The sequence below is a fragment of the Sphaerulina musiva genome (assembly GCF_000320565.1).
Source record: "Sphaerulina musiva SO2202 unplaced genomic scaffold SEPMUscaffold_7, whole genome shotgun sequence".
Lineage (NCBI taxonomy): Eukaryota > Fungi > Ascomycota > Dothideomycetes > Mycosphaerellales > Mycosphaerellaceae > Sphaerulina > Sphaerulina musiva.
This window is the reverse complement of record NW_016017389.1, coordinates 78,141-102,788: the sequence shown is the minus strand read 5'-3', so window position 1 is coordinate 102,788 and position 24,648 is coordinate 78,141. Positions and strand designations below refer to the sequence as shown.

Here is a 24,648-nt window from a genome sequence, read left to right as displayed (position 1 = left end):
CTTTTTTTTTTTTTCACAGCCATTTTACCTAGCTAGGGAACTGCGTGGAGAGGTGAATTGTAGCATTATTGAGATGCTTTCATGTCTCTTTCGAGCTGGTTCTCCAGTTTCTGTCTAGGTCTAGTTTCTACAAATAAAAGTTCCGTGGTGATGATGGTGTGCTCATTGACGACCATACACCTGTACCTTCTTCGTCGCCACAATTACTGCGTAATAGCGTTTGCGTCCAAACTCTCAATCTTCCCCGTCCAGTAATTGATCCAATTAAATATCTCCGTATGCCAAAACAAGCTATTCTCCCGATTCTGCACCCAATGATTCTCATCAGGAAAACTGAGAAACCTCGAGGGCACACCCACCGTCTGCAAAACATTGAACATGGCCAGACCCTCACTGATCGGAAGGCGGTAGTCCTTCTCGCTGTGAATCACAAACTGCGGCGTCGAGAAGTTTTTCGCGTGCTTCAAAGGATCCCATGCGTCATAGACCGAACGACCGGGTTCTTCCCACAGCGTCCCATTGAATTCATGGAGGGTGAACCAGAGTTCTTCAGTGCTCCAATCAGCATATGTGGTGGCGACACCATCGTGAGAGACGAGAGCTTTGAATTCGCGGCCGAGATCGTGGCCTTGGATCCAGTTGGTCATATAGCCTCCATATGAGGCACCCGCTTCAATGGCGTTGCTGCAGTTGATGTATGGCAAGTTTTCGCAAGCATACTTGTGAGCATTCACGAGATCTTCATATGGCCAGCCACCCCATTTGCCTTGGATGCGGTCAGTCAGAAGTTGTCCATACGAGGTCGATCCCGTTGGGTTGGGCCCCACTAGCACGTATCCTTGGTCTGCCCAAGTCTTGAGGTTCCATCTGTTACTCCAAACATTGCCCGTGTACCCTTGGGGACCGCCGTGCACGTAGAAAATCAAGTCGTAGACCTTCTCTGGATCGAAGTTCTCTGGGTAGACGACGATAGCTTGCTGCTGATCTCCCAGAGTGCCATTGTACCAGAAGAAGCTTACATCCTCGGGGCCAAGTCCTGCTAGGTTTGCATCTCGCTCGTTTGACTTGTACAAGTAGTAGGTCTCCGCCTCTGGTGTGACGGTGTAGAGTAAGAATGATGCCCATACAGAGTTCGCTGTCACCAGAGCTTTGCCATCTGGCAAGACGAAGAAGTCGCTGACAGAAGTGATGTCTGTGATGTTGGTAGGCTGGTAGTCAGCCCCAGCATCAACTGGAATCACGAACAAACGTGTCGCGCCAATGTAGTCTGCCGCCACGTAGAGGTTCTCGCCACCAGGTGCCCATTTGAGAGAGGCTGCGCTGTAGTCCCAGTCACCTGCGACGAGAGATACCTCCTTGGTGTCGACATCCGCGACGTAGATCTTGCTGCGATCGGACTCGTAATTCACAACATCCATCTGGGAGTACGCAATCTTCTTGCCATCTGGAGACCAGAATGGAGCGGCAGATGCACCTTGCGCTGTTTGAGAAGCTTTGCTTCCAGGACCATTCAGCTTCTCTGGTGCAGAAGAGCCATCGTGAGGCACGAGGTAAAGGTAGCTAGCAGTATTGTTTGCCTTTGGCAGTTCTGGCGCCTTGGTCAGGAAAACAACCGTAGAGCCGTCTGGGGACAAGTCATAATCGCCGCTACCACCGAATGGTTGGACAGGAGTTTCTGGTCTTGTGGCAGTGTAGTTAAGGTTGGACAGCAGATTCTTGGTTGTTCCATCGAAGCTGTAACCCGAAGAATTGCCCTTGGCAGCGAGGACGCCAGAGAAGACCGAGTATCGTTGCTGAGTGAGCCATGTATCCCAATGTCTCACGTAGATGGAGTCGTAGAGCATTCCAGTGTGAGCCGGCTTCGAGGCCAATTCCTCATTATATGCAGAGCCATTGTTGGCGTAGGCCAGAGAGTTGAGCAGAAAGTTGATGCTACCAGAAGCAGTTTTGACAGCCTTGAGTCCCGAGTAAGGCGCTGACAAAGACGCAACGAGTTCTGGCTGTGCAGCAGCATCTGCCAGATCTGTGGTATACAGCGTCACACCTCCTGGGACCTCGTCGTTGGTGCCGTTGATGTACAGGACAGAAGTGTCAGTTGAGCCAACCCACACGGCCTCCGAGACGTCGCTTCCCCAGGGCAGATTCGTTATCTCTCCCGTCGGGATATGGATAAGCTTCCAGCTTGTCGAAGCCTCGTGCTCTTCGAACGAGTAATTGGTGCTGGTATAGACAGCCCACTCTCCGCTTGGATTTGGAGTTGCGGCACTGTATCGTGGCGCTGACAGCATCAGCCTGGCGGCGGTGTCAGCAGCCTTGTCATCGTCCTACCTGTACGTGCCGTTTCGGTCTCACTTACTCAGGTGTAATGCATTGCACCACGGGCAGCAATACTGCTGCTGCTGCCGCTACAGCATAGAATGTCGACATGGCCTCTTCTCTTTCCACGCAAATGCGGTATTGAAGACCAGAAGTGGTCCCCAAAGTCCGACTGCTTCCATACTAATGTACTCACCGTTTCCATACATGACCTGACGGGACTGACGGCACCGGTGTAGATCATCATCGTGCCCTTCGGCCTTCGGCCCCATAGCGGCACAATACCACCTTCCTTCATGGTCTGAGCTGCCAAGAGGTTAGTAGATTGACCAGCGCCTCTTCGGAGGTCGCTCTATATCAGACTGTGCCTCTTCCTCTCTGGACGTTCAGTGCTGTCCGCAAGAAAGACGAGATGCTGGAGATTTTTGGCGTGCTGAACAAGATCATGGAGCATGTCCTTGGCAGTCCAGTCTTGTGAGTCTTGTCTGGCCGATGCAACGTTCAGGTACTTACGGTAGCATGCATGAGCTTGCTGCACGATGGCTATTACTTAGCGTGTACGCCTGGATGGTCCAATAGACGATTGGAAGTCCGAGTTTCTGATGGGCAAAGAACTTGGAAGCGGAGTAAGCAAGAAATCGCCAAGACTTATTGATTGATGCCTGAGGCTTGAGGTCGGGCGGGAGGTTGCCGTCCCAGGCGTCACAGCGAATCGAGGTCATAACTGGACTTCTGCTTCTTCACCACTGCAACGATGGCCTCGCACCACAGTGACACACTCTCTTGCACCGCTCGCCGGCGGCATCGACTCCTCCTCCTCCACGATGTCGTCCTCGGCGCAGCGGGCTTTGGAATACCTCGAGCAGCTGCCCGGCACGACCTTCACCAAGCTGTACCAACAGCCATCGACTGCGCTGGCCATCTTCCGCCGCATGCTGCCACACCTGGCTAAGACGATGGTCATGGCCCTGCTTTACCTGCCCCAGCCCTTTGCGGCCGCTGACCTGGACGCCTGGGTCAAGCCCGATCACGACAGCACGCAGGCCAAGGAGCGAGCCCTGAGCATTCTGCAGCGCCTCAAAATTGTCTACGACGAGCCCTACCAGGGACGACCCGCCTATCGACTCAGTCCCGCCTTTGGCAAGAGCCTGCGCAGCGCTCTGACAGGAAGTGGAACGCACAATAGCTTTGGTGTGCCCTGTACCGAGCCCGATAAGCATCCCGTCACCGTCGACTACCTGGACACGTTTGCGCGTACGCAGTGGGAAGCCATTCTGTATTACGTCGTGGGGAGTGCCTCTGCGGGCCTGGGAGGCGGCGTGGACATCTCTTCGGGCACACGCACGCTCCTCGAGACGGGCAAATTCGTGGTGGTGAAGGGCGGAGGACGGCACAGAGCCATCACCACCGACGGCTTCACCTTTCTGCTACAGGATGTCAATGCTCAAGTCTGGTCTCTGCTGATTGTCTATCTGGAAGTCTCGGGCGATCTGCTGCAGATGGACTCTGTTGATGTGCTCTCCTTCCTCTTCACCCTGGGCTCCCTCGAATTGGGCGTCAGCTACTCCACCTCCAATCTCACGCCCACTCAACTGCAAATGCTGGATGATCTGACTAACTTTGGCCTCGTTTACCGTCGCTCACCCTCCTCCGATCGATACTATCCCACCCGCCTCGCCACGACTCTCACGTCCGATGCCCCAGCTCTGCCCAACAACAGCTTCACCACCACCACTACCACCAACCAAAACGCCGATCCCAACGATCCAGCAGCCACAGCCTCTGAAAAAGGCTACATCATTCTCGAAACCAACTATCGTCTCTACGCATACACCTCGTCTCCTCTACCCATATCCATACTCTCCCTCTTCGCCAGCCTCAACACGCGCTACCCCAACCTCATCACCGCCAAAATTACCAAAACTTCCATCCATACCGCCATAGCCTCGGGAATCACCTCGGACCAAATCATCTCCTATCTGCAAACCCACGCGCACCCCATTCTCCGCCGCCAAGCAGCTCTCAATTCCGCTCCAATCCTGCCTCCCACGGTAGTCGATCAAATCCGTCTCTGGCAAATTGAAGGCGAACGAATGAAGTCCACCAAGGGATACTTGATTCGAGACGTGGGGACGGAAGACGATTACACCAAAGCAGTACAGTACGCAGAAGCACTGGGGATCTTGGTCAAGGAGTTTCATCACAGGAGAGCATTCTTTGTGACGAGAATGGAGCAGATGAGTGCGTATTTCAAAGCGCAGGCGCAGAGGAAGAGGGAGGCGAAAGAGCTAGCCGCCGCCGCCGCTGCTGGTGGTGGGCCTTCTACCACTGCTGCGAGAAAGGGGTGATGACGACGACGACAATGGGAAAGAATTTCAAAAGACATAGCGAGGCGTTTCGGAGCTCATCAAAATGGAGACTACTAGGAAAGGACAGGAGTAATGACTTTTTTTATTACTCGAATGGGCGGAGCATTGAGGAGTGAGTTGGGTACAGGTACACATGGCGCTTCGCTGGATAATGGACGGGGCAGGGACTAGAAGAGCATTCGACATTATGCATTGCAATAATTCTGTGAGTATAGCAAATCTTGTATCACCATCATCTTCGTCGTCGTCACATCTGCTTCCCATCTCCACCAGGAGATGCATTGGCAGCGTGTTTCCCACACATTACCCATCATCACCGGGCTTTGACACCCAGTCTCCAGCTTTCTTAACATGCAGTGCACAATAACGCTCCGCCTCTCCTCTCCACTCTCTTGCCGTCTAGAAGAATCCCCCCACCACAGCAGCCTCCACAGGCGCAACGACATGCGCACGGTCGGACACATGTCCCACCTTCTGCCTCCGTCCCAACAATCGATCCATAAACTTCGTCTTCCTCATCTCACTCGGCGGCGGCGGTGACGGCGTGTATTCATCACCCCTCAAACTCATTTCCAGCGCACAAGTTCGAACCTCACTGCTGCTCCAGTTGCTCTCCAGTGGCTTGGCTAGTTCCGGAAGGGCCAGCGCCTTGGCCACCGCCTTTTGCCACATGAAAAAAGACTGCTCTGCTTCTACCGTGGCACATAACGAGAAGAGTTGCTCCACGGCACGGCGCATACGAAGACTATTCGCTTCCGACGTGTGAATCCTATCCGTGTCGGATTTCGACACATGCTCACCGGACAGATCTGTTGCAGCGAGCTCCTCGTTTCGAAAACGGTCGTTGAGCGATGAGAAGCGGCCTGTCCAGTAGGCAGCGGGCTGAGCAGTCAAGACCTGGCAGTAGATTAGCATGTGTGGCGAAGGGACAGCAGGAAAGTGACCCACCGCTCCAGGCTTGAGCTTGACGGACTCTGCTCTGGCCCTGCTCGTCCGCTGCGGCCGCTCTTGCATGACCACTGACGTCTGGCTGGACGATAGCCGTGCATGGCCGGAGGAGTTGCTGAAACCTCTGGTGGTACGGGTGGCCTTCAGTAGAACTTCAGTGGAAGGTGAACTGGCTGGTGGAGGTGTTGGTGCTTGACGCGCGGACATGAGGCGAGTCTGTTTGATGGCGGCGCCATATGAGTTTCGCACATTGGTCGTGTTCGTCAAGACTGGCTGGGAATTCCATCGCTGCACTGGTTTGCCTGGCGTTGGCGCCCTCTCTTTCGTACTGCGGTATGCTGGACTACTGTCAGACTTCTGTGTCATACGCATGCTGTTCGGACCGGAATGAGAGACGTCCAAGCGCTTCTGGTTGGCGAGACTCGCTTTGCGCTCGGTGAAGACTGCCACGTCTCTCTCGCTGTCTTCAGACCAACCTTGTCGGCTGCTGCATGCAAAAAGATTCTCATCGTAAGGCGTGAGTGGCTTGATGGGACTGAGGGAGATGTTCTCCTTGAAGGCCGTCATGCGTGGCACACTGGGCTCCCTCTGCAGTCCATTCTGGAGCAGCGGCACGGTGTCGGATCTGACTAGCTTCTTGCGCGTCTTGTCATCGACGGGAACCAGGCGGTTGCTGGTCGACTGCTTGCGAAGGTTGAAGGTGGGCGTGGGAAGTCGTGACGGCGGCACTTCGTCATTGGTGTGCAAGGGCAGTCGAGCATGCGACTTGGACAGCTGGAGCTTGCTCGCTGCAGACTTCTTGGCTCTACTGGGAAGGGGAAGGTTGCTGAATGTCCTGCTCCTAGGCATGCCTCCGATCGGGTCGTCTGGCAGGCAGATGTAGCTGCCCCTGCGCGTGGGCAGTGTCGCTGGCACGGGCGGCGCGTGGTCGAAGCCGTCGCTCTCGCCGGAAAAGTCGGACTTGTTGCCGTCACGTTTGCGATCTGGCGCGTTAGCTGCTGTGCTGGACAGAGATAGGATGCTGGTGGTGGTAGACGGCGAGTGTTCGGGATTGGAGGAGGTGTTGTTGCTGCGGCGCCGGTTGAACTGATGCATCAGAGACTGCAGAGAGGCGATGGAAGACAGGCGCCGCAGCGAGCTCCGTCGAGACTCGGGCGGTGTCTCGTGTGACTGGCTCTTGCGCGCGAGCATCGTGTATGAATTGTTTGATGGATGGCCGGATGGACGGATGGAAGGATTTGGAGGATGGATGGATGGAAGGGCAGAGAGGGCGAGGAAGGTGGAAGGGCGTGAGAGATAGACTCACCATTTCGGTTGGAAAGTGCGAGGTCACGACCACGACCACGACCACGATCCCGTCCGTGTCCACGTCCACTGGTAGACGCAGACGCAGGTGCGGGTGCGGGTTTAGGCGCAGGCCTTTGGAGGGTATTCGCGATGCGGATGGCTCCTGGATCCATATTCCAAGAGAGGAATGAAGCGACTGCCGAGACTGGTAACAGAAGTTAGTAAGTAGACGCAACGTCAATTGACGACGACGACGATGGTGATGGCGGTGGCAGTGGCAATGGCAATGACAATAGAATGGCAAATAGACATGTGTGGTATCAGAGGGACTAAGGTTCGAGGTACCCAAAGAAAAGCCCACCAACTTGAAAGATAAATTCTAATGCCAAGTACGGTAGGTACCTGAGGTTAGGTAGGTAGATATCCATATGGGGAAATCAAGTGAAGCGAGAATACAGGTATCTACCTTAGGTACCTTACCGTGCGGTACCTTAAGGAGGAAGGAAGCGAGCGCTTCCCACTTCACGTATTAGGTACGGTACGGTATCAGGCGGCTGGCCCCCTATTCACTCTCCCGTTGACTTTCATTATCAGCCAGCTCTCGGGCAACACCTCTTGTCGTGGAGGTTTGGTAAAGTAACTTGCCATTACATTGAGATTGTTACTTATTACACTGATGAGGTGGAGGACGGCAGTACACATTTCTCAGGTACATATATGTAGTCACGATTCTGATCATGGGCAAGGGCTTCGGAACAGAGAAGTATTATTCAGATGGATTCCAAGTAAGATATTATTCATTAGGTACTACATACCACGGATGACTATCCCTCTTCATGCTCATCGTCATCCCCTTCCTCTGCGCTCCCGTCGTCTTCCTCCATTTCATCGCCACTCGCTCCAGCACCTGTATACTGATCATCATCATCCTCGCTCTCCCAATAATCCACCAACTCATCCTCGCTCTCTTCCACCTCCTCGCCATCCTTACCCTTCTCCTGCCCCCTCTTCGCATCCCTCCTCTCTTGCTTCTTCCTCTCCACATTCGCCTTTTGCTCCTTCTTTCTCTCCGCCTTCTCCCGATTCCGCTGCTCATGCACCTTCTCCATCTCCTTGATCTCACTCTCCGACTTGTGGAAATACTCGTGCCACATCACCTTTCCCCCACACAGTCCTTCTTCCACTTTAGTCATGCGGAGCTTCAATCTCGGCCCGAGTTCATATAATTTGATACCTTTTTTCTCCACATTGTCCTTCGCCGAAGACTGAGATGATTGTGCGACTTGTGTTCCATTCGCGCCTGTGGCTTTCTTGCCGTGCTTGCTGACCTTTCGCTGTTTGGTCGTGGTGATTTCTACTTCGGCGTCGGTCTCGACTTCACTGTCGCTTCCACTTGTAAACCCTTCTGCATCTGCTGCTGTGGGGTCGAGAAGGTAGTCTGCTACATCGTTCAACTTGCCGAGATTGGGCAGAGCTCGCTTTCGTTTCTGTCCCGTGTGAGAGAGCTTCTCAGCTGCGTCCAATCGTCGCAGAGCTTTGGGGACAGAGCGTGCAGTGCGGGTTTCGATGGCATAGTGTCGAACATTCAGCACATAGGGCGCAGAGTCGTCATTCTCGGCCGAAGCTTTCCGGGGGACACGATCGAGGAGTAGAACGCGCTTGATGCCGTTAATGGGTGTTCTCGTCGGGTTGACAGGCGGGAAAAGACCTTGAAACATTTGCTGGACCAGATCCTCCAACTGTTTCGTCTTCGCCTTCTCCTGCGCGTCTTTACTGCTGCTATCCAAGTCCTTGGTAATGAAGTTGTTCATGACCAATAACGGCGCAGTCAGATATTCCTGCCCTCCACTCTTCGGCCTCTTCATGCTCTGATAGATATCCTTGCACAAGCTATACTTCTCCACCCTGAAATGCAGTGTAGGCCCCCGAGGAGTATATGCCAGTCGAAGATTTGTGTTCCCACTCTCGCTCTTGCTGAACAGCATCAAATTGGTAACACCGAGCGGTCCAGCCATTGTAGTATAGTCACGCAATTTGTTCGATCTCCTCTCTTTCAGTCGTGACGCCGTATCGGGCTCCATCATTCTCCGCACATCCTTCACCAACTGGCTGACGCTGTGTCCGACCTCACTGGCGCCCACGCGAATCACCATCGATTTCGGGGTTCGTGCTGCGGATTTCGCAATGCCTTGGGGGCCTTTGGCTTGGGGGATTCCTCCCTTGGCGGCACCGACGTGCGTGTATTTTTTCGTCCTTCGTTTGGCCATGATGCTGGTGGTTGGTGATGATGTGTGGTTTGCGACTGGCTCAACAGCTGCTGAGAATAAGAGGGAGATTGAGAGAGAGAGGCTCGAGATGGGAACTTTTCAAACAAGCTTTCTCTAGCCGGTCTCTAGCGTGCCGACGGAGATAGAGTTCACCTCCGATAGCATTTTCTTGGCATTTGATAAAGCTACCAGGTCTTTCACTTACTCCCAAGTCATCCGTGTGGTTCAAGATATATTCAGCTGAGAATAACAAATTGAGTCACCACTACGACTCACGATATACATCTATCTAACAACTACGAATACTGAAGATTGAACCGCGCGGTCTGGATACAGTCCTGGGCGCTCCCCCGACTGCGATGTGCACACACTTTGAAACAATACGATCCCGACAGGGCCATTGACCCATTCGTGAGCTTGCCCTCCCACAGCAATCTTCGTGGTGTGATGCGAGAGAAGCCTCCCGTCGCCTGTATACGATGCACGTCAATAGGCCACGAGTTGGAGTCATCCGACACGTCGCCGGGACAAGTATTCAGAAAGGCATCGACATCAGGGCTGATCATCGCCACCTCGACATTGATCGTGGGATATTGCACATCGCTACTGGTGGAGTTGTCGGCGTCAGCTCCGCTGGATCCTGGTGCTCCTGGTAAGTGGAACGTGGTGTCCAACGCTGCTGGCGACAAAGTGTTATCCTCGTCGTCACTTTGACTATACGTCGCCGACGTGAGAAAGGTCGATTTCCACGTGGGGGGAAAGATGGACACATCAGCGATACGACAGCCGATTGCGCCGTAAGGCAGGCTGAGAACGCGGTCAGAGTCCCGGCTGTCCTTGATTTTGACATAACCGCTGTACAACGGACAGGTCTTTTCATCGGCCATGGCTGCCATGTTGAACTTGGCCTGTATCGTGGCCGAGTCTCCAGGAGCCAGTTTAAGCGAGGTCTGACTGAGTTCTACTGTCGCTCCTTCTGTGTTATGCACGCCTGCAAGGAACTGTGGTGTGGCCTGCTGAGATCCTGCGTTTGCTGCAAACGGAACGATAATTCTGTCCGGGCCGAGTGTCTGCACCGTTGCAGCGGAAATTGAGGACAAGTCATAAGAAGCACTCTCTTTCCCCACATTGCTGATCGTGAAGGTCACATCTTGATAGGCTTGGGTGTCGTTGAAGTTCAGAAAGGAGACGGAAATCTTGGTCTGAGACTCCACAGCTGCGACGACATTGACCAGGCCGCCTCCCTGCTGCCAGGCTGGTGCCAGAAGATTGTCGATATTTTTGGTTCCATCACTGAAAAGCACAGGAGTGGCGGTGTGTATAAGCGCACGCACGGCTTCTTCAGCCGACCAGGTGGGATAGACCGAACGCAGGAGTGCGATACAGCCGGCAATATACGGAGCAGAAATGGAGGTCCCGGAGTGAGTACCATAGCCTCCTACGGACCTTAGCTGCGCGGACCAAACGTTACCACCAGGTGCCAGAACCGAAGGGAACAGAGAAAGATCTCCAGTCGGACCCCACGACGTGGGAGTGTACATTGATCCGGGGTTGGGGTTGGGCTGTGTTCGTACTTCTGGCAGGAGGGTGAATTTGGAATCCATCTCCAGCGTCATATGGTCTGCTTCTGCAAAGATCTTGGCCAGTTGATCCCCCGTTTCCGCAAGTAGTGATCCTGTGCCCTGGATGCCTTTATACGAGTTGCCGTAGAGGTAGAGATCAAAAGGGTCCGTCGTGTGATTGTCATAGACCACGGCGTGCGCTGCTCCACGAGCGACAATGTACGCCATTTTCTGCTCATAGGAACATCCACCTCTGCGCATAAGCACAATCCGACCTTTGAGACTGTCTGGTGCGGCTGTATCGTTCCCACAAGCATCATTTTCAATCGAAGTATCGGGCGACAGAACAGCCAATGGGAGCGATTCAGGATACTTTGATGGGAAAGCCGGCTGCCACTCAAACTCGAACGTATGTTCCTCCCCACCCTTTGAGTAAATCGCCCTGGCCTTGGGATTACTCCGCACCACATGAGCACTGTTCACCGCACCAGCACCAATGACACCAGCAGCACCCACAGGCGACATGGTCCCAAACGGTCCCGCCGATCCTGAATTACCAGCAGAAACCACAAACAACGTCTTCGACTCCGCCGAGATCCTGCTCATCACCTCCGACACCAGCTCGTGCGGAAAGGGTCCATTACTCGTCCCAAACGACATGGAAATGATATCCGTCCCTCTCGATTGCGCTAGCAAGAGCGCCTCAATCAGCACCGAATCGGAAAATCGACCAGTGTCCGAACATCCTGAGACGCGGTAATGGTCCAGCGTGGCTCCCGGTGCAACTCCAACAAACCCAACAGCCTGCTGTTCACCCACGACGAGCGCGGAGGTGTGTGTGCCATGGATTTGGCAGTCGACGTATGGATCATCATCTGGATGAGGAGTGTTTGCGCCGTTGAAGTCGTCTCCGACCATGTCTGTACCATGTCGAAGGGGAGAAGTATCTCGATGATAGATATTGCTGGCATTGGCTACGAAGGCCGGATGCAACGTGTCCAAGCCGGTGTCGAGGATTGCAATGGAAATTCCCTGACCTACCATTCCTCGGGAGTGGAGGATATTCACGCCGGTGAGTTCATGGAGGGCATCGAGTTGTGGTGGTATCGTGGAGTTTTCTCCATCTCGTTTATATTCTTGCGTAGTCTTTTCGGCGAATGATGATGATGATGATGGCAGCTTCGACGAGGAGCGGCGGCTCAGCTCATCATTCGCTGCTGCTGCTTGCGATCTCTTCTCCAGACCATCTAACGATTCCGACGATGTAGAGCCCAAATCCCAGAAACGAATAAACTGTGGAAACTCGAATTGGAGCTCGTCCGCCAAATCTTGCAGACAGGTATTAGGCTTCAATTGTCCCTGATATTCCAGCACCAGACCACGAAAGATCTTGCTCTGTTCCAGAAAACGGTGCTTGACGATCAATGGTGTGCTAGCATCGAAGTACTGAGGCGAGACGTTATCGAGTATGGCTGTGAAAGCTTCAATGTTCTGCTCCACACGAAAATAGTTAGTTGGTGCGGGCAAGCAGGCCGACAGACAGGTGTTTCAACAACAACATACACTCGATACCTGTAGCTCCGAAACGAGCAAATGGCACTGCACGCCAGCTATCCAAGCTGCGATGCAAACTCCGAAGTAGGTCGTCCATTTAGGAGATAACATCTTGTCCTTTTTTGTATTTTTTTTTATATCTTTTTTCGCAAAGCAATGAAAAAAAAGCCCCAAATCGGTTGGTTGGTTGGTTGTATCGCCGTTTTCTTTTCTTTTTTTTTTGAAACAATCTTTCTCGATCGGTGTGGTAGATGTGTTGTTTTGAAATCAGAAAATACCTAAATGAGCGACGACACCAAAACCATACCTCATTCCAATGTTATCACTGAAGAGGACACACTGAAATCGATGGTTTTGGTTTTTTTAGTTGGGTTAGGTTTTGGTTTTGGTTGGATGAGTGGGTGGAAATGAATGGAATTATATCAACATCGACGAACACGAAGAACACGAAGAAGAAGAAGAAAAAGACCTCTCCCGGACCGCATTAATTGTAAAAATAAAAAGTCAGTCCAAGTCTGTAATGGACGCCGGGGACGGCACCGGATCAATCCCCTTTCCCTTCCTCCAAGAGCAGAAAAAAAAATCAAAATTTGGGACCGTACACAGAAACACTACCTACCTTACGAAGAGAGAAAAGAACAGTTCATCCTGCTCTGAAATAAAGAAAAAGAAAGGAATAAAAAAAAAATACGAACAGATTGAACATGGACGTGGCATGTGAGGCGATCGATGGTTTGGCCCTACTGTAGGTACCTTTGGACATACATCGTGCACCCTGGGTCAGGTACAGTAAGTGAGTTTGAGTAGCCGGCACTTATTACCTACCGTACCTAGCCGTTTCCGCATCGTACAGACAAAACTGTAAAGACAGGGATTGATGGGATAGAGAAAAGTTTCTCAATTCATTTCAATTTTTTTGTGGTACAATCGGGGAGAGAAAAATCCGGAAAGGTTCTTAAGAGGAGGGAGGGAGGGGAAGTGAGCTGTATTGTACGAGATGTGTCTGTGAGGAGTAAAGTGAAGAGAAAGTGAAGGGAAAGCAAAGAGTTCTCTTTTTTTTTGAGCTGGAGATAAGGTTAAGATTAGAATACCCTTACATATAACCGTTAAAACGGGGCAACACCCAAGTATGCATTTACGACGAATTTAAGGTCTGCTGCGGCTTCGTGTTGTGTGTGTGATTTCCGTTTTCTGTTCTTTTGTTCTTTGACATGACGAACCGTACGGTATCTCAATTGATCATTTATTTATTCATTCATTCATTCATTCATTCGTTCATTCATTCGCACATCTATCTTCTCTCTCCGACTTCGTCTATACAACCTAGCCTTCATGGAAATCGCCAGCTACCTCATCGCCCAACGACGCCCGGTCAGACTGGTTCCAAACAAGTGTCTGACTGTCTAGGAAACCCTTGAGTTCAAAAAACCCTGGCGTCTGATGAAGAAAATTGAGAGCCGAGGTAACCCAGGATAATGTAGGATTCTAGAAAAAAGACAAAAAGAAAACTTGTTAAAAAAAGAGAGGAAAAAAAAAGCTTGATGAGAGGGACAAGTCTAGAATCTAGATTTCCCTTACCTCCTATTAGAAGAACACTGCGTCACGGAACTGGAGCGATAGATACAGATACATTGGGCTGTGGGAACTACACACGTCTGCAGAGATGACGGGGACAGCTTCAAGTTTGCGGAGGAGAATGCACATAGCAGTATAGAGTTGGGGGTAATTGACGATGCGTAGACTTGTGAGAGCCGTCTGCGAGTTCATGTCGTCGATATAAGTTAGCCATTTAATGCACGTGCGGATATTCGACAACACTTGTATAATTTATCGTGCGAAAATGGTCTGGTAGAGTGAGCTTCTTCGCTGTACGACTCTCTCTCATCCCACAGATACGGTACCCGAACTTTTTTCAATCTATGCTCGGTACTGCGAACGACTGGGCCAGGTGCCTCGCTCGATCCGATATAGCACATCGCCATCTGGCGTCGTACGCCATATCTCCGTTGGTAAGCTTGCGGCTCTGAGGCCTCATATCGCTCGTAGGCTTGTCTCTCTTGCGAAGGTCGAACACGTGCCTGGATCAATTGCTTGACTGTCGTCGGCCCATCTTGTGGCGGGATCTGAGTCGCCACTATGCGTATGTCCGGAGTTTCAAGGCGGATGCTGCCAAAGGAAGTCCAACAAGTGAAAGGAGTACATTTGGAGGTGGGTAGAATAGAGTAGAGCAGAGGAGTTGTTGGTGTGATAGGAGGCAAGTATAGTATGGAGCGGGAGCGGGAGACCGTCGCGGGCCGCGCCACATCGCTTCTCCGACTAGCGCGATGCATGATAAGTTTTGGTGAGCAGCTCAAGAAAACTTCTCGGTCAGATCCAACACGTTCGACGACAACTATGGCTGAAGATCGCGTCAAAAGGAGAAAGCTGAGCCACGACGGTGGAGAGAAGATCAAAAGAGTGAAGAGCGCGACATCAGCGACAAGAGATGTAAGCGACAGCAAGAAGAAGAAGCAGAGAAGGCCGGTGGAAGAGGCGGAGGAAGAGGAGGAAGAGGAGCAAGAGGAAAAGGTCGCACAGGCAGAGGCGGAAGGCGAAGGAGAAGGGAAAGGAGAAGAGGAGGGAGAAGAAGAGGGAGATGGAGAAGAGAAAAGGCCGAAGACATTTGCAGAACTGGGAGTGCGCGAAGAACTATGCGACGCTTGTATATCTCTCGGCTACAAAACACCCACTGCCATTCAACGGGAATCCATACCCATCGCACTGCAAGGGAAAGATGTGATTGGGTTGGCAGAGACGGGATCGGGAAAAACTGCTGCGTTCGCCCTCCCCATCCTCCAGGCTCTTCTGGAAAAGCAGGACCACTACTTTGGCCTCGTCCTAGCACCCACACGAGAGCTGGCCTACCAAATATCCCAGCAGTTCGAGGCACTCGGAAGTCTCATCAACGTCAAATGTGCCGTCATTGTGGGAGGCATGGACATGACGCCGCAACAGATTGCACTTGCCAAGAAGCCACACATTATCGTCGCCACACCCGGCCGGCTCATGGATCACCTCGAGAACACGAAGGGCTTCTCGCTCCGCAAACTGAAGTACCTGGTCATGGACGAAGCCGACCGACTTCTCGATCTCGACTTTGGGCCCATTCTCGACAAAATTCTCCAGGTGCTCCCACGAGAACGCCGCACCATGCTCTTCTCGGCCACCATGTCGACCAAGCTGGACAACCTCACACGTGCAGCGCTCCAATCTCCGGTGCGGGTATCCATATCCAGCTCCAGCTATCAAACCGTCAAGAACCTGAAACAGAGCTACATCTTCATTCCCCACAAGTTCAAGGACATCTACCTCGTCTACCTCGTGAACGAATTCGCGGGGCAGACGTGCATCATCTTCACTCGAACCATCAACGAAACGGCCCGAATTGCCTTCCTCCTCCGCGCTCTCGGTCGCAGTGCCATTCCTCTGCACGGCCAACTCAATCAGTCGGCGCGTCTCGGGGCTCTGAACAAGTTCCGTGGGGGTTCACGAGATATCCTTGTCGCCACCGACGTCGCCGCCCGCGGTCTCGACATTCCCTCGGTGGATCTTGTGCTCAATTACGACTTACCACCCGACAGCAAAACATATGTGCATCGCGTGGGACGCACGGCTCGCGCAGGAAAAGCGGGAGTGGCCATCTCCATCGTGACACAGTATGATGTGGAAGTATATCAGAGGATTGAGAAGGCATTAGGCAAGAAATTGGCGGAATTTGGCACGGAGAAGGACGAAGTCATGGTGTTTGCGCAGAGGGTGCAAGAAGCGCAGAGGGTGGCGGTGCAGGAAATGAAGAATGAGCATGAGAAGAGAGGGAACAAAAAGGGGCAGGGCATTTCGGGCGGCCGAGGCAAAGGTGGAGGGGGGAAGAGGGATCGGGATGGGATGGATGCTGAAGAGGGTTGATGTCTCTGTCAAAACTCAGTGGAGGATGTACAGGACTACTTATTTTCTTTTAGCCAAAACAGAGCATTCACAACGCATGCCTCGTGGGCATCTTCAACTATTCTCTCGAGATACGAACAATACCATGTTAATCTCTCGGTTTTGGTATTCAAGGCAGCGAGAGTGACACAGTGAGAATGTCTACGGTAGACTATATCCACGTTTGCGACAGTACATGGGAACTCCGACTATTCTCTTCCATTGACCTCGGCCTCACGCACTGCTCCCAGAGGCGGTAGCAAGAACATCCTCGCTGAAGCAGTCAGCACAAGAACATGCACTCACTGTAGGTCGTCTGTCTCCATCATCAAACACGTCCACCACCTCTCACCTAGACAACACACACTGGCACCGGCGCCGGCATGGCAGGTCCCGTGCGGCAGCCCATTGACGAGGCAGCATTAGAGCGATACTTGAACACACACGTGCCCGAGATCCAGACTCCCATTGACCTCCAGCAGGTATGGCTCGTTGTCGACGGATGAGGAGTGACAGGAGAAGGAGGAAACACAACGCTCACCGGATCACACACAGTTCGGCTTTGGCCAATCGAACCCGACCTATCTCATCACCGCCGCCGACCGCAAACGATATGTGCTTCGCAAGAAGCCCCCGGGCACCATCTTGAGCAAGACGGCACATCGCGTCGATCGCGAATACAAAGTCATTGCCGCCCTGCAAAACACCGATGTCCCCGTACCGAAGACGTACGCGCTCTGCGAAGATGACAGCGTCATTGGCACGCCCTTTTATGTGATGAGCTTCCTCGACGGACGATTTTTCAAGAATGCAGCCATAGAGGGCGTGAGTGGAGAAGAGAGAAGGGAGATGTGGCGCGATGCGGTGCGGACACTGGCCAAATTGCATCGTCTCCAACCGCGAGACATTGGACTCGAGAACTTGGGCAAACCCCACGGCTTCTACAACAGACAAATCCGCACATTCCAGACGCTAGCGCAGTCTCAAGCAGCAGCCCAAGACGTCGACTCGGGCAAAGCAGTCGGCCAACTCCCTCACTTTTCCTCCTTTATCGACTTCTTCAGCCGCGAATCCACGCAACCCGTGGATCGCGCCGTGCTCTTCCACGGAGACTTCAAAATCGACAATCTCGTCTTCCACCCGACTTTGCCGCGCGTCATTGGCATTCTCGACTGGGAAATGGTCACCATCGGCCACCCTCTCGCCGATCTCACCAACCTCCTCTCCGCCTGGACCATTTCCAACGCCACGCCTTCCTGGCCGCGCAAACACGCCGATCCCGCTTTTCTGGCCCCTTCTCACCCTCTCAGCACGAGGAGCACCGCCGACTGGCCCGGTCTGCCCACGTATGCCGAATGCATTACCTGGTATCGACGGGATTCCGGGTGGGAGATTTCTCCACGAGATCTCGCGTGGGCGACGGCATTTGCGCTGTTTCGCGATGCGATTATTTTTCAGGGCATTGCTGCGCGGTATGCTACTCGGCAGGCGAGTTCGGCTTCGGCGCAGGAATATGCGGATGAGAGGGGACCGTTTGCCGAGATGGCGTTTGTGAAAATGGAGGAGGCGAAGGTGAGTAGTGGTGGTAGTGGCAATCAGGCGAAACTGTAGATTTTTTTTTTCTTTTTTTCTTCGTCGCTATCGGCTCGTATAATCAATCAGTTTTCTAGAACCAAAATAATACAACCGACATAACGCCATCACATGTTCGATAGTACCACCCGTTTTTTTTTTTTTTTCTTTTTCAGTGGGTCCCTTTTTTTTCTTTCGAAACTCCAGTCCCATTCTGATTCTCGCTTCCTGATTCTCGGGATTTTACACAAGAACTAATTGATCTAGACCATGGGCTTTTCGGCTCTTTTTCTGCCGCGATATCAGGAGATTCATCTCTCTATATTTTTATCTCTCTCTCGTTTGTTGCGACTGCTGGCGTGATGTGCCGTTTCATCCGTCTGGTCGTGGTGATGGTGGATCTCTCGTGGTATGTATGGATATATGTATGTATGGTGGATAAGTGGGTGGGTGGGTTTTGTGTAATGAGTGAATGAATGATTGGAGTGAGGTGAGGTGAGGTGAGGTGAGGTGAGTATAAAAAAGAGATGCGCTGCTGCTGCTGCTGCTGCTGTTGTTGTTGTTGTTGTTGTTGTTTTTCTAGTATAGTCTAGTCGGTCGACTCATCAGTACACGGGACAGGACAGGACAGGATAGGACAGGATACCAGTTAAAGTCCAGTCCCTAGTCCCAGTCCAGAAGAAGAAACGAGGAATAAGAAATACTTGAGGGTACTTTTGTCTTTTTTAATATTTTACTTTTGAGATTTTAATGTTTTGATTCATGTTTGTCCAACCTGCTCTCTATCCTGTGGATTTTTCGGTTTTACCTCCGAGTCCTACTGGGAGGAAGAAGAAGAAGGGGAAGGTGATGGAGATGGAGAAGCAACATCAACATCAACAGCAACAGCAACAGCACTTGAAAAACCACAGCAACAACAATAATGAGCAATGCAACAAGAACAATGAAAACCGGCCTGAGAAGGAGATGACGATCATGGTTCGAATTCTCACTACTACGACTGATGATGATGAGGACAAAAAGAAGACGAAGAAGGAGAAAGAGAAGGAAAGGGAATGGCCCCTATGGACTCTCAAATGGTTTACACATCAACATCGCCATCGCCATCGAACTCCCCCAGCAACACAAGCAATCGTATGTTATGTCCCTCCTCCTCATCCTCCTCGGCAACAAAAATTCCATGACTGCAATCCATCAATCACTTATGCTGATATTTTAAATCTTACACCCTCTTTTAGGAAAATCGCCGCTTTTTTGAACTTGCTCGATCATATGATATTGTGGAGCCTTTGGTTCCGCTTCTTGTTGGGGAGAAGAAGAAGAAGAAGAAGAAGATGCAGAGGGGAGAGGGCGTTGGGTTGATGCTGGATTTTGGGGCGTTGGCGTAGAAGGGGTGGAGGGATGGAGGGATGGAGGGATGATTGAATGATGAGATGAGAACTGATGTTGTGTAATGAATGGTAATAATGGTAATGGGAGAATGGTAGTTAATATGATGGGATGGAATAGCGGAAGAAAGGGGTGAGGAAAATTGACTCAGTCGAATTGGAGAGGAAGAGTAGGGGTTCAAGACATGAATGAATAAGGTATGAAATATGAAATATGAATGTAAGAAGGAAAAAGAGGAAAAGAATTGAATAACAATCAGCGAGTGAAGGAACTACTTTACCTACAACAACAAAGTCGGTACCTTAACCCACAACCCAGAATTTTCCACTCCTCCTCCCCTTCTCTTGCTCTTCTTCTCTTCTTTTGACCTTTTCACCTTTCCACCTCTCACTTTTTCCCTCCTTTCCAAAAATTCCCCAACTTCTCATACCAACAACCCTCCACAACCGAATTTCCTACCTCCCAAAAATCTTCTTCTTCTTCTTCATCTTCTTCCACCACCACCCCTCCCGGAAATTCCTCTCCATCGAAATAATACTAAAAGTAAAGTAGGTAAATAAGTAAATGTGCAAAAAACAGCCGTTTATTATTTTATCGCCACACCCATTTTTTCCTTTCCTTTTCTTTCCTTTTCTTTTCTCTTCTTTTCTTTTCTCTCTTACTCACACACACGCGCGCTAAGCAGGGACAAAAGTCAAAACTTACAATTGACAAATTCTGCGAAATCCCTTTTTCTCTCAACTCTTCATTTCGAGGACTTGTATTTTCTACGTATTGTAAATCTTCTTGTTTCGCTGTGGTTAGTTTGTAATGTTCTGTTCTTAGCCAGGAGGAGGAAGAAGAAGAAGAAGAAGTTGGACTGTTGTGATTTTTCTTGTTGTTGTTTTGCGATGATGAGAGGATTTTGGAAATGAGGTTGTCGTGTTGTTGTTGTTGTTGTTGTTCATAATCGTTGAGGGAGGGGGTTTCTGGTGGGTTGGTTGGGGACGTGGTTCCGATTATGAGTATATAGGTGGCTTGGCCTGGAGGGGAGGAATGGGGTTATTGTTAGTGGATTTTGTTACCTGGGAATGGAAGGAGGGATAGAGAGAGGGAGAGAAACTGACTTGGACTAGAATTCGAGGCCTCCCGTTCGAAAACTTGTACAGTTTTGTAACATCTGATGTCTAGACTCAAGGAGTCGAATACCAGACCGGATCCGGGGAATTTTTCATCGAAGACGGATATTGCTGTATTGGAAAAAAGAGGCATTTTGTTAGTGGGGAGATGAGGATTAATAACAAGAACAAAATGAAAAAAAGGGGAAGGGTTTAACATCTTCATCAACCCAGACTCTCTTTACTTCTCCTTCTCTTCTTCTTCTTTCCTTCTCCTTTCATCTTTCTCCTCTTTCTCCTCCCCCCCCTCTCTCCCTCCCCTCAAACACCCAAAACCTCTACATATACTCACTCTTAAACTCCTCCGACCCCAGAAACTCCACATCCCGCAACGGATATGTATTCAAAAACGGTCTTTCCCCTTTTCCATCCTCTTCTTCTCTTCTTGATCCCCTTCCTCTTCCTCTTCTTCTAGTATCTTTCATGATTTTCCACCGATACGCTTCTTCAAATCCACTGGTCTGAAAAATGTCGGGAATATGTCTTTGATTATACCATTCGTGAAAGGTGGCCTCGGATAGTTGGGGATGGGTGATGCGGGAGCTGACGAAGAAGAGGCCGGGGGTTGTAGTAGTAGTAGTAGTGGTAGACATTCTTTTTTTTTCTTTTCTTTTTCTTTTTTCTGGAAGTGGAATAGGAGACAAAGAAGAAGAAGGATTTGAGTACTTTTCTTTTCTGGCAGTAGTGTTGTCGGTATGAAATGATAATAATGAAGTTTTCTGATCGTCAGCTTTTTTTTTGTGTACAGGTATGTTTTCTAGACGAGATATTGGAATTCTACGGAAGACTCGGTGGTTGGAGCATGAATATGGCAAGGTGGCCCATGGCTGATATCCTAGTCCAGCGTCTCAGACTGGAACTGAGAGTCTTGGATAATGGATATACTGCTGTTGCTGCTGCTGACTACTTTTGGATGGGAAGTCTGTCATCAAGACTTGATCGAGGTCATTATCGTCGGTATAGAATGCATACTCGGGTCGTGTGCCGCGCTGTTTTCAAGGGGTACAATATTGGGGAATTATACTAGGAGGCACAGTACATGTCTAATAAGTCGAGTCAGGGGCCACTACTGTCGTCAAATCGTTGTTGTTATTTACGGCTCGGCACGGATATCGGATTCCCGAGTGAATTGAAGAACAAGATGCTGACTAATCACAGCTTTGCCGTGTATGCCGACTATAATTATTATGTACCTGGTGTACTTTGGTATATTGCCCTGCAGCGGCCGACGGCCTCCCTCCTCTCTCTCCCATTCACCTCATTGTCAGTCTGTTACTGACTTTATCCCCCCATCAGGAATCCAGCATTATTGCCATGCCCGAGGTTGTCAGCTTCCGCAACCCTGTTCGATCCTGTAGAGACCCATGTCAGGTGAAGGATATATCCCTCAGCTAAGAGCTGTTGGTAAGTGAAGTTGTTCGTAGGTCAGAAAGGGAGTAGTAGCTTTCACTCGGCTTCATACCCATTATTATCTCAAGAAGACAGGATGATACACACTTCCCCTTTTCCCGATCTCAATATCCCCAAGGCAAGTTTACAGAGTCACAGCTCTCTTCCCCCCTACTCCCTCCCAGACGAGACTAATCAGCCGACGACATTCAGGTCAATGTCCTCAGTTATCTCTTCCCACAGGACCAAGTGCCCTCTGATGAGCCTGTATGGTACGACGCTGCGAATCCACGGAAAAATGTCAGTCCCCGACAGATGCTCTCCTGGATCAAGAGAGTCATCATTGGCCTCGATCGTCTGGGTCTGAAGAAGGGCGAAGTCTGTCTCATCCACACTCCCAACCACACGCTGGTTCCCGCCGCCTATTTGGGCATTGTCGGTGGGGGAAGATGCTTCAGCGCCATCAATCCCATCTACACCGTCGACGAGATTGTGCATCAGATGAAGCTCACGGATGCGAAAGTGATTCTGGCACATCCGTTGCTGGTGAAGAATGCCGTGGCAGCCGCGAAGAAAGCGGGCACCAATCCCAAGATATACCAGTTTACGGATGACGAGGCACCGTTGCAAGAGATGGATGGAGTCAAGGACTGGCGTGCAATGCTCGGTACTGCTGCCGAGGCTGAAACATATCGCTGGAAAGAGTTGACTGCTGAAGAATCGGTCCGCACGGTTGCCACGATCAACTTTAGCTCGGGCACGACCGGTCTGCCCAAGGGAGTCATGATTGGACATCACAGCCTGATTGCCAATGTCGAGCAGACAATGGCGACCACATGGCCGCAACACAATTTCACCAAGGGGGACAAGGTCAAGGAGAGATGGATCGGCTTTCTCCCTCTCTACCACGCCTACGGCCAAATGTTCGCCATCATGATGGCCTGTAAACTCCACGTGCCCATCTACATTATGCGCCAATTCATCTACGAAGACTTTCTCCGCGTCATTCAAGACTACAAAATCACCCATGTGCAAGTCGCCCCGCCCGTCCTGGTCATGATGGCCAAGCGACCCGAGACTTCCCAGTACGATTTACGCTCCATTCAAGAGCTTCTCTGTGGCGGAGCACCTCTGGGCAAAGATTTGCAGAATGAAATTTCTCGCAAATTCCACTGTTCGGTCAAGCAAGGCTGGGGCATGACCGAAGTCACCTGCGGCTCCATTCGCCAACTCGAATCGAGCGATAATGGCACGGTGGGAAAACTCGTTCCCAACACGCATTTGCGTCTCGTCGACGAAAACGATCGAGATGTCGGTTGGGATTCTCCGGGGGAAATGCTCATTCGAGCTCCCAATGTCATGCTCGGATACTGGCGTAACGAATCTGCTACGAGAGACGCTCTGACTCCTGATGGTTGGCTTCGCACGGGAGACGTCGCTGTTATCAACAAGGAAGGCTATATCTGGATTGTCGATCGCAAAAAGGAATTAATCAAAGTCAATGCTCTACAGGTCGCTCCTGCTGAACTCGAGGGGATTTTGCTCGATTGTGAATATGTTGCTGATGTCGCTGTTGTGGGCATCACTATTCATGATGAGGAATGGCCTCGCGCTTATGTCGTTTTGACCGAAGGTGCGCGGCAGAAGAAGATTTCTCCGGCGGATATTCAGATGTGGTTGAGACCGAGGGTGGCGAAACATAAGGCTTTGGTAGGGGGTGTGAAGTTTGTGAATGAGATTGTAAGTGATTTTTTTTTTCTTTTTTTTTGGAGAATGTGTGTATTGTTACTGACAATTCTTTTTTCTTTCTTTGGTTTCCAGCCGAAACTCATGTCGGGCAAGATTCAACGTAAAGTTATGAAGGAATGGTCGAAGCGAGATGCACCCGAGGTTGCGAAGGGGTTTGTTCGGTCCAGACTGTAGGATATATCTTGTGAGTATTAAGCGGGATTTTGTATGGATGAATGAATGAATTGTTGTATGTGTACCACGCTGTGTACCCTCTCCTCTTCTCTCCTCTTCTCTTCCTTATCGCATTGTCATATCTTCACCGACTGTCGCTACATCCTCAATCTCCTATTCCACACCATCCTCTTCCACATCACTGTCAAGAAGACATTATCAGCTGAAAGGTATAGTAGGTAAGTTAAATGAAGGTTACATACTTATTAAAGATGTTCGCGGATGATATTGATGACGAAACGATGGCGCGCGACTGGCTGACTGGCTGAATGGTTTGCTGACAGTGACGATGACAGATACACACATTACGCGATATGCCCGATGATGTGAGGGCTCGTCTGGATGGGGGTTTGTTTCACGGCATGCGAGAACGGGAGGAGAAGACAAAAAAGGGGGGCGGGAAGAAGTTTCGATCGATCCGATTGCACTCACTCACTTACTCAACTCTGGTTATTAAATGTTGTTAAGAAAGATCGAGGACTATAAAGCCATCCTGTGTCACAGAGCAGTATGCTATTCTATTACTGACTACTATTTACTCAAACTACTCCAGACAACCAACAAAACTTCCCATCCCATTCCAGCAAACCCTCACACGAGCAAAGAGAGTACCCTAAGCGCCGGTGGGCGTACACAACAAGGCAAAGAAAGGTAAAAGTAGTGCCACGAGTACAGCGTCACAATGTACACATGTACATATACAACAGTACAAAACAACTCACACCCAGTTGCGTCCACGGGCATCCGGGTGAATCCTGGTCCTACTGTACTGTACAAAGTGTACATAGTGTACATCCCTAGCTTTCTCCAATCGGATTGCGATGATTGTGGACTTTTACCTGGTCGGTCATGCGGACTGATTGGCAAGACAATTAATCTATTCTCGGTGAGGAGGTGGGTGGGTGGGTGGGAG

At 50.8% G+C, this 24,648-nt stretch overlaps 10 protein-coding genes across 10 annotated transcripts; 5 read left to right on the top strand and 5 right to left on the bottom strand.

Moving 5' to 3' along the window:
* Positions 1–17: 17 nt before the first annotated feature.
* On the bottom strand, positions 18–2,575 carry SEPMUDRAFT_88178 (Peptidase_S9-domain-containing protein). Its single transcript, XM_016910466.1, has 2 exons — positions 2,357–2,575; positions 18–2,292 (listed from the first exon to the last, which is right to left on the bottom strand). Exons 1-2 carry the CDS (start codon positions 2,425–2,427, stop codon positions 204–206), a joined length of 2,160 nt encoding a protein of 719 aa, XP_016759134.1. The 5' UTR covers positions 2,428–2,575; the 3' UTR covers positions 18–203.
* Positions 2,576–2,718: 143 nt separating this feature from the next.
* SEPMUDRAFT_150050 (RNA polymerase II transcription factor B subunit 2) lies at positions 2,719–7,371 on the top strand. Its single transcript, XM_016905936.1, has one exon. The coding sequence runs from the start codon at positions 3,141–3,143 to the stop codon at positions 4,662–4,664; it is 1,524 nt and encodes a 507-aa protein (XP_016759132.1). The 5' UTR covers positions 2,719–3,140; the 3' UTR covers positions 4,665–7,371.
* SEPMUDRAFT_157155 (uncharacterized protein) lies at positions 2,719–7,371 on the bottom strand. Its single transcript, XM_016907721.1, has one exon. The coding sequence runs from the start codon at positions 6,822–6,824 to the stop codon at positions 5,085–5,087; it is 1,740 nt and encodes a 579-aa protein (XP_016759133.1). The 5' UTR covers positions 6,825–7,371; the 3' UTR covers positions 2,719–5,084.
* A 373-nt stretch (positions 7,372–7,744) lies between these two features.
* Positions 7,745–9,229, bottom strand: SEPMUDRAFT_164608 (Brix-domain-containing protein; the record flags this gene model as incomplete). Its single annotated transcript, XM_016908120.1, has 1 exon — positions 7,745–9,229. The coding sequence occupies exon 1, from the start codon at positions 9,185–9,187 to the stop codon at positions 7,745–7,747; it is 1,443 nt and encodes a 480-aa protein (XP_016759131.1). The 5' UTR covers positions 9,188–9,229.
* A 254-nt stretch (positions 9,230–9,483) lies between these two features.
* Positions 9,484–12,400, bottom strand: SEPMUDRAFT_109137 (subtilisin-like protein; the record flags this gene model as incomplete). The annotated part of the gene is made up of 2 exons (XM_016900769.1): positions 9,484–12,221; positions 12,313–12,400. The coding sequence occupies 2 exons, from the start codon at positions 12,398–12,400 to the stop codon at positions 9,484–9,486; spliced, it is 2,826 nt and encodes a 941-aa protein (XP_016759130.1).
* Positions 12,401–14,697: 2,297 nt separating this feature from the next.
* SEPMUDRAFT_68214 (ATP-dependent rRNA helicase RRP3) lies at positions 14,698–17,964 on the top strand (the record flags this gene model as incomplete). Its single annotated transcript, XM_016909813.1, has 1 exon — positions 14,698–17,964. The coding sequence occupies one exon, from the start codon at positions 14,698–14,700 to the stop codon at positions 16,246–16,248; it is 1,551 nt and encodes a 516-aa protein (XP_016759129.1). The 3' UTR covers positions 16,249–17,964.
* Positions 16,650–17,964, top strand: SEPMUDRAFT_88166 (acyl-CoA dehydrogenase family member 11; the record flags this gene model as incomplete). The annotated part of the gene is made up of 2 exons (XM_016910465.1): positions 16,650–16,748; positions 16,822–17,964. 2 exons carry the CDS (start codon positions 16,650–16,652, stop codon positions 17,875–17,877), a joined length of 1,155 nt encoding a protein of 384 aa, XP_016759128.1. The 3' UTR covers positions 17,878–17,964.
* Positions 17,965–18,312: 348 nt separating this feature from the next.
* SEPMUDRAFT_150049 (uncharacterized protein) lies at positions 18,313–19,534 on the top strand. Its single transcript, XM_016905935.1, has 2 exons — positions 18,313–18,972; positions 19,077–19,534. The coding sequence occupies exons 1-2, from the start codon at positions 18,601–18,603 to the stop codon at positions 19,224–19,226; spliced, it is 522 nt and encodes a 173-aa protein (XP_016759127.1). The 5' UTR covers positions 18,313–18,600; the 3' UTR covers positions 19,227–19,534.
* On the bottom strand, positions 19,499–20,977 carry SEPMUDRAFT_157151 (uncharacterized protein; the record flags this gene model as incomplete). Its single annotated transcript, XM_016907720.1, has 5 exons — positions 19,499–19,507; positions 19,687–19,764; positions 19,933–20,249; positions 20,334–20,456; positions 20,677–20,977. 5 exons carry the CDS (start codon positions 20,975–20,977, stop codon positions 19,499–19,501), a joined length of 828 nt encoding a protein of 275 aa, XP_016759126.1.
* A 773-nt stretch (positions 20,978–21,750) lies between these two features.
* Positions 21,751–23,890, top strand: SEPMUDRAFT_150048 (acetyl-CoA synthetase-like protein). The gene is made up of 3 exons (XM_016905934.1): positions 21,751–21,912; positions 21,987–23,513; positions 23,595–23,890. The coding sequence occupies exons 1-3, from the start codon at positions 21,871–21,873 to the stop codon at positions 23,694–23,696; spliced, it is 1,671 nt and encodes a 556-aa protein (XP_016759125.1). The 5' UTR covers positions 21,751–21,870; the 3' UTR covers positions 23,697–23,890.
* The last annotated feature ends 758 nt before the right edge of the window (positions 23,891–24,648 follow it).